Source organism: Crassostrea angulata, chromosome 9 (genome assembly GCF_025612915.1).
Source record: "Crassostrea angulata isolate pt1a10 chromosome 9, ASM2561291v2, whole genome shotgun sequence".
NCBI lineage: Eukaryota > Metazoa > Mollusca > Bivalvia > Ostreida > Ostreidae > Magallana > Magallana angulata.
Window position 1 is genome coordinate 20,236,278 of NC_069119.1, and position 14,440 is coordinate 20,250,717.

The window sequence follows — 14,440 nt, forward strand, 5'->3', positions numbered from 1 at the left end:
ATCGCATAGCCCCCTAACTCCGTCACTACCCTAACTCCGTCACTTTCGGGAAACTCATCGCCGTTTGAAATCAAGTATGATTATGACGTCATTTTTTACATGTCAAAAATCTTTAATCAAATGTCAACAATTTACAACGGTTAAATCTAAATATTTACATTCTACTGTGTTTTTCCATTAAATTCCGTGATGTTTAAATGCCTCTAAATGCAACAAGTAGTCAAAGGTCAAATTGACGAGTTTCATTATGACGTCACAAACGTTGAACGCTGTAAACTGCAACGTCACAAGCGAAAATCAAAGTTCACGCTTGTGGCTGTTACTGAGGTTGCTTTCCATTTAACCGGCATCGCCGGATTTGCCGGTGTTCCCTTCGTCGACGATTGCTGGAACGCGTGTCGCCGGCGAGCGATTGTGGCAACGCAATATACCGTTGCCGATTAGGAAACAATATGGCGTCGAGGTTATCATAGGGCGCTTTCCATTTACGCGGGGGTGTTAAGGAAGCATATGGGCAATTTAGCGTCTTATTTTGACTGTTATATTCAAAATCGTGAAATTAAATAACTATTTTAAATACGATCAAAAATTTAGTATTATCCTTTGAAAAAGATGTCAGTGCAATAAAATCGGGTAGTGCATTACTGCCACATTGGAGCATTATCACGTGACAACTATAAATAGCTTACGTATATTCCTTAACATAAAATGAGATAGAACAACACTACCCCGCAGTTTCCAAAATAAAATAAACATACCAAGTGAAGGCAAAACATCTCAGTTTAATCAAAACTGCTGCTAGAATCCTATGTTTTTCTTAATTCAATAGTTATTCATCCGGTTCTCGTAAAACCTTCCCAACTTTAATAAAGTTTGTACGGAAAACGGCAAGTTGCATCAAAACAACACACACCATGGGATTCTAGCAGCACTTTTCAATTTAAGCATTGATCAAACTAACGATACATATAAAATTCCAAGTTCAATATATGCGGGGTAGTGTTGTTCTAGTCGGATTTTTATATCGTAAACAACGACAGAGGAAAGCCTGGCCGAGAAATAAAAGCAAATTTACATACCTTTTAGCGAATGATTGATAAAACTATTATCTCTCCCAGTATTCTTATGTTCCATTCTCAATAAATCACACCACAATATTTTATTAGAGTTCTTAGATTAGTTATATTTTGAATATGTTTACAATGCTTTCCGATCAGATTCACACGACATTCAACTTTTAGTCATGACGTCATCAATGTGTAAATCTACGTAATGCAAACTAATTTCTGAAAAAAATTTGACTTCAGTATTTTTATTTGCTTTTGGTCTACGTTTCGTTGCTTAGATAATTGAATATGTACATAATAACTAAGATTTGTGATTTCACGAAATTACATGTAACTCAGAATCCATATGCTTCCTTAACACCCCCGCGAATTACGTTGCCTCGCCGGCGACGTTATCGGGAAACGGCGACGTTAATGGAACGGTTGGCAACGTCACAATGATCCAACGATGACGATTGCAGCTTAAAACTGATACCTATCTTAAAATTTGATCCACAAATGTTGGCTATTTGCAGTTTTAATGTATTTCAATGTAGTAAGACAAATTGTAGTTTTAGAAATACTAGTTTTGTAGAATATGATAACATCGACGCCATATTGTTTCCTAATCAGCAACGGTATATTGCGTTGCCACAATCGCTCGCCGGCGACGCGCGTTCCAGCAATCGGCGACGAAGGCAACACCGGCAAATCCGGCGATGCCGGTTAAATGGAAAGCACCCATAGTCTACAAAACCAGTATTTCTAAATCTACAATTTGTCTTACTACATTGAAATACATTAAAACTGCAAATAGCCAAAAATATTGGATCAAATTTTAAGATAGGTATCAGTTTTAAGCTGCAATCGTCATCGTTGGAGCATTGTGACGATGGCAACCGTTCCATTAATGTCACCGTTTCCTGATAACGTCGCCGGCGAGGCAACGTAAATGGAAAGCGCCCTGAGGCTCTTCCATTAATATTAACTTACCCTTAGGATAAGATAGGAATTTTAAGGTATGAATCACATTTGAAGACAAGGCAAGAAGTTAAAAAAAATGTAAATATATGCATTAAATCATGATTTTTTGAAGTATACACTCTCATAACTGCAGCGGTGTGTGCATACAAATTTGCATAACGCGCTAACGCGCGTTACTCAATTTGTATGCACACACCGCTGCAGTTATGAGAGTGTATACTTCAAAAAATCATGATTCAATGCTATAGAATGTGTCAAAAAATAACAGAATTAAACCTTGTTCATTGCATGCACCATTAATTGTGTGAAATCAGCTAAAACTTTTTCACGGGTGCACTAAAATATTGATATTTCTTACATGCGGGCCCATTCGACCAAATACGGTGGTCAGCCATTTTTAGAGAGGTCAAGATGGAACATTTCACATGTAATACATTTTTGATTACGGTATCTAATACATTTTTTTCAGTCTGCAATAGCCTTTATGCACTACTCTTGATGATAACGTCAAATCGCTCATGCCGATATTTTTGCCTTATACAGGGTATAGATATCTCCGGTATATCGCTATTTAGAATATGCTACACTTCTAAAAATGTAATAAATAAATAATATAATAATTGATATATTAATTAATGATATAAAATATTTGAAATATGTAAGGACATAAATCAAACGGCATCCATACATTCTGAAAAGGCCATTGTGATTGTTGTTACATGGACCCATTTTTTATTCTGGCGATCATTTCATTTCGATGAAATTAAATACAATTTAAATTGTATGCACCATTTTTACTTATTATAACTTGGCCTAGATACAAATGGAGTTTTAACTAAATTGTTAATGTGTCTTCATTCCCTGCCATATCATAGAGCATGTGGGTGACGGAGTTAGGTTCATAGGATATAATAAGCACGCGTGATAAACGTCGTATTCGGAGAGCTTATTTGAATAAAAATAAAAATATTTTTGTTAATAATTTTATAAATTATATTGTTTCAGATTATATTTAGTGATTTCAGATGAAAAAAATCACAAAAAATAATTTACAGAGAAACGCGGGATGTTTTCTGCTTATGGTGACGGAGTTTGGGTACTCGGGGATATAGTTTTTTCTCCAAAAAGACGCATTGAACAGATTTTCAATAATGTTTTCTTTTGGCTGGACAAAAGAATAAAACATCATTGACTGACTGAGGCAGAAATAAAATTAATGTAACAATTTAACCTCAAACAAAATGCAGTATTTATCAACAATTTATTTCCACTTTATTGACAAACAATTTCACTTAAATAACATATGCATCAGAATGAATCACATTACATAATATTTTTTTTTACCCCAATATGGGGAGTTCAAGGAATCAACAGTCTAGAAGTCCTTCATCTTCTTCCATCACGTGACCTTGACCTTCAGTGTTCATTTCTGGAACTTGACCTCCTTTTCCTGGAGGAGTAGTTGTCTCTCCTGTTCCTCTGTGGTGACACAGACCTCCTACTTGACCTATGACCTCTTTCTAATGACCTTGACCTGTGTCTTCTAGATGAAGCTCCACCTCCATCAGAGGAGGATGAACTAGAACGTCTTGACCTCTTTGGTCTTTCTCTGTCAACCTCATAACCTCCCCTGCCTCTGTGATTAGGTGACCTTGACCTCCTAGCATTATCAATATTTCTTCTTCTGTCCCTTTCATGAATACTATCTTTCTTTCTTTCAACAGAGGAAGATCTGCCTCTCCTGTGACCAGCTCGGAAGTCTGCACTGCGATCTCGAGATTTTGACCTTTGATTGTCTCTTCTCCTTGACCCCTGATCCCTGCTGCCTCGTTGTGGAGACGAGTCTGATAAAGATGGACTCCTCCTTTGTCTGTGTTGAGATCGCCCTCCTCCTCTGTAATCTCTGTCATCCTGGGGCTGTCTCATTCCCTGTTGTCTGAATTTTTGACGTCTTCTTTGTTCATTATCTGAAAAATCCAAATTAAATCCTGTGATCATTGCAGCATATGTAAAATGGAAAATAACTTTTTAGATGAAAAGCATATACAATTTTAAGGTACAAATTATTTGTGGTGTTATTTATCAGAAGTATTTAATCAGCAGCATGTATATTCTTACATAAAAATTCATTTAGAATTAAAATCAAAGATGTTTAGAAAAGATAATTACCAGAGTCGTCTGAGTCTGAATTGGACATTGAATTTCTTTTTTTCCTGTGAAACTTTGTATCTGTATCTGATTCTGGAGAAAAACATACAAATCCACATTTAGATTTTAATTCATGTTCCTCATTATGAAACATCTTTAATATATATCTTCTTAATTATGATAACATCAATATCCTCAATGTTTTCAAAATATTGTAAAAAGTAAAATATAATTAATAATCAAAATGTTTGGAACTTCCAAGATGAATACCATGTAAGGAAAACATACTAAGATAAGTCATTGCTTAACCAAGTCAATTAAAATTTTTGATAAATCAATGTCTTTGTAGCATCCCACTTTATTATACATCTAGAGGTTATCTTTAAAATACCCATATTTCCCCTATGCCTGTATATTTCTATGACAATTGATAATATATACTGATACTGACCTTCCTCTGAACTCCTGGACTTCTTCCTGTGTTTCTTTTTCTTCTTTTTCTTGTCCTTGTTTACTTTTCCATCTTCCTTTCCTGATTGAAGCTTATTCAACTTTCTAGACAAGAAAAATAAAATTCTCTCATAAATAACTTTGCATTCGGATACTCCTTTTGAGCTTATTCTGTTTTTATGCAAGAAAGATAACTCGATTTGGAATTGTTTTATCTTTCCCAAAAGGATTAAACCTTAGCATGTGAAATAGTTAGCTACAAATTGGGTGTTTATTCAAACAATATTTTCCCCAATAAAAATCTGGGTTTTTTTGCTTTGGTTATTGTGTATTTAAATTCTTCATTTGTTAAATTGACATTCAAAGAATGCCAATACATGTAGTACATTTCTATTACAGTAAATAGGAATAAGATCTTTAATAATTGATTCATAACAGTATGAGTAAATATTCTAAAAGACAGAGTCATACAAGAATAACATAAGTTAGTAACAGAGAGGCAGTGTAGTACACTTGATTTTATTTTCCTTATTTTACATACTTCAGCAACTTCTTCCTCTGTTTGGGGTTCAGCGATTTCAGAAACTTGACCTCAGGGTCATCCTCATCTTCACTCTCCAGCAACTTCTATAAAGTCCAGCAACACAACCACATTAGAGAACAACGGAGAGTACTATAAAAGTACTACTGTAGTTTCATCAGTTTTCATTGAATACCAATTTTTGGAATTTGTTTTTAAGTTTAACCATGAATTAAAATGTTCATTGAAGTGCATTTTCTACTAACAATTTGTATTGATAGGGTCATTGGCCACGAATTTACGTATTCTTGAAACTGTGATTTTCACTTTATCCACGAAAATTGATACCCTTGAATATTAATGAAACCACAGTATATATATAGTAATATAATTTTAGTTAACTTAATTTATATTAAACCAAAGGAATCATTTCTCCATACCTCTGTGTCTACATTATCTGCCATTTTACCCAGAATGCTTTTCTTCAGGGTGAAACCATCACTTCGCAAACCCTCAAGTAAAGAGGATGCACTGGTGGATGCTGAAAAGACACACAATGAAAGGTTTTTACATTGTATAAAGGATCATTTGAGATTATCTGATTACACTGTTGTGGTCAGACATGACTTTTCATCCATTTTTACCCTTTTTTCTTTTTCCGTAATGTGAAGATTTCACTACTGTAACGTAATTCCGTTATTGTGTTTCATTTCATATATTTTTTTTTCTTGCCAATAGATATATTGTTTCAATAAAAAATATATACTATGCTATATTATTTTTTATTTTGCATGCTACAGTAAAGAAAATCCAAAATATTTAAACTCTAAATATAGCCTGGTATAGTTACAGTGGTAGCAACGTTATTGTTGACAAACGACACGCACGATTCTGATACACGAACGATCATGCACGATACACGAACGATCACGCACCATACACGGACGAACACTAACTTACTGAATCTTCACGATACACGAACAAAAACGATAAAACACGTAACCGAATGATTCTACACCATTAAACACGCAAAATCAAAATTAATTTTTAAGATTAGAATTAAGGAAACGTATTACTTTAATTTGTATTGCTTTATGTTTGTGTGTTATTGAAAAGCGGCATGTACTTTAGTCATGCACTGTTTTGTATTTTACGAGTTAACACTTAAAATTTACACATCCACACACAAATATAAAGGGATTCACACACAAATTAATTTTTTTGTCTCCATAACGAATATTAACTTCTATCATATGTTAAAGAAAATTACGTGTAATAGAAATGAAGATAATGCATAAACTACACGAAATTATTTACAAATGAGTTGACTTTTTATGTAATATAATTATCTTACGTACAATTTAATTATGCGGGATACAGGTAAATACAAAGAATTAAGATTTTTCACATCCAATATTTTCATAATTTACAGTACATAATTGATTTATTTCTATTTATTCTAAATTTTAAAACATCTAAATGAATTCTATTTCAAACAAATGTGTATACAATCTACTAGATAATAATGCAAATCGTATTCTCATTTGTAAGAAAAACGTTGGGAATAATCGTTTAGTTTAAAACGGGGAATGGGTAAGCTTGGCCGCTTTCATTCAACGTGTCGCTTTTGCTAATATGATTGAAATTATGATTGAAATTATTTGTCAATTAAGACACAATTGATGCTTGATATAGGCTGATTATAAAATTAAGCAAAACTAACTTGACCGAACAAAGGATTGAATGAGCTATGGAAATAAAAAAATGTATTTAACGACAAAAGAGAGAATGAATGTTAACAACTGTCAATGTTCTTATATAAAAAAAGTTTTAAATTCACATTGTTTTACAAAATCTACTTGTCTTTGTTTTAAGAATAAATCCTGGCATTCCGTAAAAAAGTTACAAAACGAAAAAACTGCACGCTCACGCACGAACATGCCGGTAAAAAAATGCAAACCAATTTTCCCGATACATACACGATTTAGCACGTTACACGAACGATCACCCACGTTACACGAACTATTTAACACGATTGGCTTGTCAACAATAGCGTTGTTACCACTGTACCTTAATATATTTGCCAATGGAATAAACAAGTTTAGATGCAAGTGAAGAAGGTATGAATTTTTATGGAAATGTATGTAAAATTCCAGAAATTCCAAAAAATAATCTGGTATTGTTCCTAAATATTTTTGGTATTACCAGGTTTAAGGAATTAATTTTCATGGAAATTCATCTAAAATAGAGAAATGTGTAATGTACGTGTTCTTGGATCCTCATGTGTTTTTTGACAAAATCCTTTTTACATTTAAACAAAACTATACAAATAATATCTTTTTTCATTTCCAGCATCCAGGAAATTATGTGCTATATTCTGTTCTATTTGTAAATTGGAAACATGTAAAAAATAAAACAATCATGTACCACCTAAAAATTTTCCCTATAAATATAATAATTTTATTACACAATTGTACGCCCACTCATACTTTTTTTCTTCAGATGTCCGAGGAACAAGAAATAATTTTGGTATGGCCCTACAAATATATACACATGTATAATATTGTTTGCCATTTAACACCTACGTTGCGGGGGTTCAGCGGTGAGATCCTGGTTAAACAGGGGACAGATACGGTCCGTGTTCACATGGCCCCATTTCCTACACTTGATGCAACGGACATTCCTGACCTCAATTCCAAAAGGCTGGTCCCGAATTGTCTCATCGTCTTTTGCATATCTATTAAGGTGATAGAAATGTTTAAAATCATTCAACTGAGAACAGTACATGTAATGTATATATGTCATAATGTACCACTAGTGTAAGGTTCCAAATATAGCACAATATGAAATTTATAATAAAATGACACCTAAGATAAGTAAAAAGACATCAATGCTTAGTTTAGAGAATTATTGGTATTTCTCACTTTGACAACTGACCTTTGACTGCTACTATATTATTAAATATTTAAAGTTCATTAAATACATGATTAAGGCTGAATGAAACACAAGTATTATTTACTCACTGTTCTCTTGGTGCATTATATTTTCTCTGCCATTCAAATTTCACCTCAGCTTCCTTCTCTTCTACCTATAAGGGAAAAAAAGATCTTTACTACACATGAATTTCGGTTTCAATTGATATAATGCTAACATGTCTGTGTATATAATGTTGTATTTTTTTTACTTTTCATAGATAAAGCCAACTCTTATTTTATTTTTAATAATGTTGTTGAATTCTCAGCATAACCCTGAATTATTTAGGTATATGAGCTGACCTCTTTTTTCTTTAGACCTGGAGGTGCGTCATACATAAAACTCAGTCCCAGCTTTGCCTTCTCATCTCCAAGTAAAGCTCTGATAAAAAAATGAAATAATAGTGTCAACTCATAATATGCTAACAACAATTTAAATAACTGCAGCACAAAATATGTCAAAAATTGAAATCACAATGAAATAATGCTAAAAATTAAACATAATTCAACTTAATTTTAATTTATGGACCACATGTAAAGATGTGTATATTTCATTTGTACAATGTATACATGTATATCACCTTACTAAAGATACATACATGACAGTTACTTAGAGGTTTTACTTTTCTTAGGCCAGCACTATGTCTCAATTTTATCTCCTTTGCTTTCTTTGCCATAATTTGATATTTCTATAGTGAAAATATCTCCATTTTCATTTGTTTTTCCCTTGTAATTAAGTGATGTCTGTTTTAATCCATCGAATAGTGATGGAAAAGAAACCATTTGGACAGCAACAGTGAAGTCAATTCTTTAACACGTTTAAGAGAATCATTCTCTATCAACAACCAAGAAGTATTTAACATATGTTTACCTGTTTTTGTACATTTCCTGTTCTTTTTGGTACTGAGAGAGTAAATCATCTTGTTTCTGTTTTTCATAGTTTGTCTTTTGTTGAGCCATCCATACCTATAAGAGCGTAATACATGTTTTAAATGATATTAAGAAGATACTTGGATTATTAATGACCATCAAATCTAGTGTTAGGATTAACTGGAAAATGGTTAATATTCATACACCCAAATCATCCACTGAGTTTTCCTTTTAAATTACCTGATAAGTATTTTCATTGTAACGTCACAGGAGTTCTTTAAGCATAGCTAATGGGTCAGTCAATTAAGTAATTTTTTTTTTGGCTTTATTGATAAAAATTCGAACTCCTGTGGTAACGTTAACCTTTATTCTCTTTTGAGAAGTCGACAGGCAAAGCCTACATCCATGGATGTAGGCTATGCTTGTCCACTTCTCAAAAGAGAATACGTTAACCTTGTTAACTTAACGTGTTTGACTACAGTAAACACCATTTACCCTTTTAATGTTGTCTTTACTTCCAGGATGGAAGAACTTCTTGGTCATATAATTATTAAATCCCTTCCCCATATTTGATTATTCGTCTGTCCTATATATATAAATAAAAAAATATCTCCGTCGATGACTCGATCTTGTTTTCGTTTGTGAATCGTCTAAAGAGTTGTCGTTCGTTATTAAAAAATTAAACAATTTGTACGTAAACTGCGTTAATATTTTCTTTATTAAATCGTTCTTAATATTAGTCGCAAAAATGGTGAATCTGATTTTGTTTACAGTTTAGAATTACAATCATGAATGCAGTGTTAACATCCATCTGCATTTCATGTGGATCTGGTAAACAACTTGTCTTTAAGAGAGAGAGAGAGAGAGAGAGAGAGAGAGCTAATTAATTCGACTGGTCACAGTGATGTCCATTCAATTATCTACCTAGACCTATACGTAGTAATTAAAGTTTGTTTTACAGTTTGCATCAGATGTAGATTTGTTAGATGTGATGCCTCATTATCAGTCTGGGCGGACTCCGAAAAAGGAGTAAACTCCGAAAACGGAGTATTTGGCACCGTCATGCATTGCGATTTCCTCAACTTCCGTTTTGTAGCTAATGTAAATAATGGAGAGTTGCCTCCCTTTCCCGTAAATACGCGATTGAAAAATGGATTAAAATCCTTCAGAAGCGTGAAAAAAAAATGGAAACGACTCTGAAATGGTTAATTTTAAAATTATACCTCAAAAGTAATGTGGAAATGTTTCGGTAAACAACAGGAAAAATACATACAAATATTAAAACTCACACGTGTTCGACCAGGACTTATAAGATAAGAAAATCAGACTTCAAATTAAAACTTGGAAGTATGGAAATTGAAATTTAAATGCTGTATTCATGTAAGTATTCAAGCATTTAATATACGTGGTGATTTTAAAAAAATACGACTAATTACGATGTATACAAGGTTTTAAGAAGTGCCGACTGGGCGAGTCAACGCGTGATCAAAAGAACGGTGTAATGGCTACAAACGGGATAAAAAAACTCACAGTAATAGTTTATTTCACACCCTAGCACATAAATAATCTTTAATAATAGTGAAATCATGGAAAAAAACATTAATTTATTCACTTTTATTGACTTCGTCATCGGAAACAGAATTGACAAACTTTGACAGCAAATAAAATTTGATTTGCCCAACGAACGTATATTTTTGCCAAATACATTCTGTTGAAACATGTCTTATAAAGCATTTAAACGTATTTTCAGACCTGCATATGAATAATCCGCTTTGCACGATCAATTTTCCTGAGTGCCCTGTTTTCACGTAAAAATGTGATATTTTGATTAACTGCGCATGCGCCGAACTCCTTTTTCGGAGTATTTTTACTTTTGAGAAATAACTTCCGTTTACTCCGTTTTCGGAGTCCGCCCAGACTGATTATATATATAGTTAATTAAATTTGACAATCAGGTTGGTGTAAATTATGCAAATGAAAATATACAAGTTTTCATGTAGTAAATTGTTATCCCCAGTTTATTTACTTCCACCAGTAAATTAAAATTTTACATTCTGACCATTTTATAATATATAAGCATGCATAGATTCACTCCTTTTCCCACACAGCATGTAGACTGACTGTGTCTGTCTATTTAGTTATGCAGTATACTGCAGAAGTGTACATTTTCAATCTCCCTGCAGTGAACACCCAAATTATATATGATTGTCAAAACTTAGATGCATAGCGATTGTGACAAGCTGATATTATTGTAGCTGCTTGAATTGTTAATTTTCATTTTCATTATAAGAGTATATATTTGAATTCGTTTAATTTTTAATAGTAAAGATATCTAATTATTTATTATTTATTCCTAAAGGCCTATTATGGCTGTTAACATTCGCGGTATTCAATCTTTGTGGATTTTGTGATATTCGCGAGATGAAATCTTTGGGAATTTTGTGAATATATGACCCTTTCAAGGATACGTATGAATTCGTGGTCAATGATTTTATTAATAAATTACAATGTACATGTATTATAACAGATATTGCACTTCAGTCATATCTATTTTCGTAGTTCAACTCATTAACGAGGTCAACGAAAATTGGTTTTCAACAAGTATTGATGAATTCATAGTAACCCAAATCCAAATTCTTCTTTGTTCATTTAGTGATATCATTATCATTTTGTTTTTTGGAGAGCTGGAGTTGATCTGCCTCCAAAATAATGAAACCTAACGGATGAATCATTTGTCACTGTGTTGAACACGTAGCTTTAGTAGACAGATGCTCTTACACCACAGAGGTACATTTATCCAGCAACCTCTGATGAGCATAAATCCCAAGAGATGCGAAATTCAAATTATTTTTCTATCTTTGTAAAAATTACCTGTTCGACTTTTTCACTTCCTTTAAAAAGATGTTAATAAAGAGGATGAATTGTTTTGTGTAGGTTGGTTGATATGGAAACAATAGTTGCAATATTATTTCAGAATAATACTAGTATTAATTTACTTAACCTGATAATGCATGGTAATTTAAAAATGAGAGATATGATAATGCCTTTGCTTAATTGTTACAATTTTTCTATATCATTAAATCAATACATTTACTTTAGTTTCTTCTATGGGTCTATAAAGGCACGGCGACTTCAAAGTCAATAAAATGAAAAAGCTGTACGCGATGGTGCCAACAGTTGACAGAAAAACAAAAACAATCTTAATTCTTAAAATAATCACAAGACAACAAATATTTGTAGTTGTACAGACTTTAATCAATTATTACAGAATTTTCAAAAATCAGTTTTCAAACAGAATTCCAATATTTGTTTTTTTGGCATTTCCACATGATGGATTCTGCAGAAATTCTTTGAGAGTGTAGCTTGTTTACGATGCGACTTTCCTGGACCCGCAGGTTTCCATGCACTCGTCCACCCACTGAGAACAGTACAATCCACATCTGATCTTATCATTCTTGAGTATCTTGGTGCAATAGAACGCCTGCGTGCATGGCAGGAGTACCTTACTGGAACACTCGCTTTCGCATTCCAATAGAGCCTTGTCTTCGATGACCGACGCATGCACGTGCGAGAGTTGATGTACTATTCCCAATAACGTGGCCATCAGAAGCATCATTCTATAGTCCGCCATTCTGAAAAATGTTATATTATAAACATGTAAATACTAATCAATACTTATCAGTATTCTCTATCAACAGTCATTAAGGTTTATAAATTAAGATAAGAATATCAGCTAATATAAATATAGATCAAATTCGAGTGTCAACTTAAAATATTGAAATTCAAATACTGCAGATACAATTCATCTAATGTATCTAACCAACACTTGATAGATCAAGTGATCGGACTATATAATCTATAATAATGTTATAATCCATTTTTTTTTTTAAAAAGAAGTGTTTTTAAGCATTTGGTAAAATACTTATATGTTTTTTTTTTTTCATTGAACGTATCACACCCCCCCCCCCCCAAAAAAATTAAAAATAAATATTTTTTTCATTCCAATACCCGCTATATGACCGTCAAATAACCCGGGGCCCCTATATGCTTACAGGGATTTCATTTTGCCTACATGTATATGAAACGAACAACAATGAATGTCATCGTTAAAGAGTACTTAACACTATCATACACTCCCTTTTTTGAGAAAAATAAACTTACTTTTTTTTCAACTAATCCAGGAATCTTCCAACTCTGCGTAAGAAAAGTTTCAACTCGGCTTTATAAACTTTAGCGTGTATAAAATATATCAAATTTATAGTAATTTGAGTATGATATAATTGCCCACAAACATTTGACGGACACATGCATGGGCAATCGTTATGGTCATCAAAGTTGTAAATTATGAAAGGTCAGTTTGGGGGTAACTGTTCAAGGACATTTAAATTATTTACGTTGCATATTACCTGACATATACATGTGCATCGAAATTTCATGTACGCGGTTGTTGGTTTTTTTTTCATTCAAATAATATTTTATTCAGTATAATATATTGAGTGGGATTGGGCAGCAGGCACACCTAACTTTAGCCTTCTCCCTACAAGGTCAAAGTGAACACATTGAAATATTAAAAAGTTCAATATTCATAACACAACACAGATTAAAGAAAAGATACAAATCAAGAGAGAGAGAGAGAGAGAGTGTGTGTGTGTGTGTATTTTTATGGCTTGAATAACAGTAATTCTACATGATTCATACTTGGGACATTTGATAAAATAATGATAAGCATCTTCAACAGAATTTACACAATTACCACACATTGCAGTTTCTGTTGAAACCATGATTTTACATACAATGTATCTGCCATTAACATACTTGCATTGTTCCTTAATTGACAATGTATCATATATAATATTTTATGTGTATTAATGTATATATGATTAACAAGATCGTCACAAATATCATTGATATACAACAAAAACAGGAATTGTTTTCTTATTGACGGTGCAGTCTCTTGATACCCCCCCCCCCCCAACAAAGTATGATCAAATCCTGAGCATTTTGATTGCAATTTGGTATAATTTAGAGAATTACCATCACAAATCTAATTTGATATTCTTGTCTAAGTGCATTAAAAATATTCGGTTTTTTTTTTTTTTTTACGAGACAGCTGTTGGCAATATATAAAATATGACAGGTGAAAAAAAAGAATATAGTGATAAAACTAATTGATTGTACTTGCGCCGCCAACCTCCTCAATAAGCCTCGTTTTGCATTTCATAATAAATCAGCTTATCAAGGTCAGGAATTTCTAAACGCATCTAAAGATATAATTTTTCATCCCTTTAAAGTCATGAATTGATTTATACTGCAACACCGATTTGCTTTATTCTTTTAAATATCTTCGTTCTGTATGATTAAAGAAACTTTAACATTCTTAATTAAAGACATTTGATTAAAAAAAACCGCTACCACACAAGAATAATTTTCATTTGAGTGCTTTTCCCCTA

The 14,440-nt window shown here is 32.7% G+C and overlaps 1 protein-coding gene and 1 long non-coding RNA gene across 2 annotated transcripts; both read right to left on the minus strand.

Moving 5' to 3' along the window:
* Positions 1-3,274: 3,274 nt before the first annotated feature.
* Positions 3,275-9,642, minus strand: LOC128163123 (corepressor interacting with RBPJ 1-like). Its single transcript, XM_052826631.1, has 10 exons — positions 9,486-9,642; positions 8,992-9,086; positions 8,424-8,502; positions 8,172-8,236; positions 7,734-7,885; positions 5,589-5,689; positions 5,170-5,255; positions 4,630-4,733; positions 4,200-4,271; positions 3,275-3,997 (listed from the first exon to the last, which is right to left on the minus strand). The coding sequence occupies exons 1-10, from the start codon at positions 9,555-9,557 to the stop codon at positions 3,447-3,449; spliced, it is 1,377 nt and encodes a 458-aa protein (XP_052682591.1). The 5' UTR covers positions 9,558-9,642; the 3' UTR covers positions 3,275-3,446.
* Positions 9,643-12,221: 2,579 nt separating this feature from the next.
* LOC128163868 (uncharacterized) lies at positions 12,222-13,361 on the minus strand. The gene is made up of 2 exons (XR_008240873.1): positions 13,152-13,361; positions 12,222-12,622 (listed from the first exon to the last, which is right to left on the minus strand). It is a non-coding gene; the product is annotated as an uncharacterized LOC128163868 (long non-coding RNA).
* Positions 13,362-14,440: the final 1,079 nt, after the last annotated feature.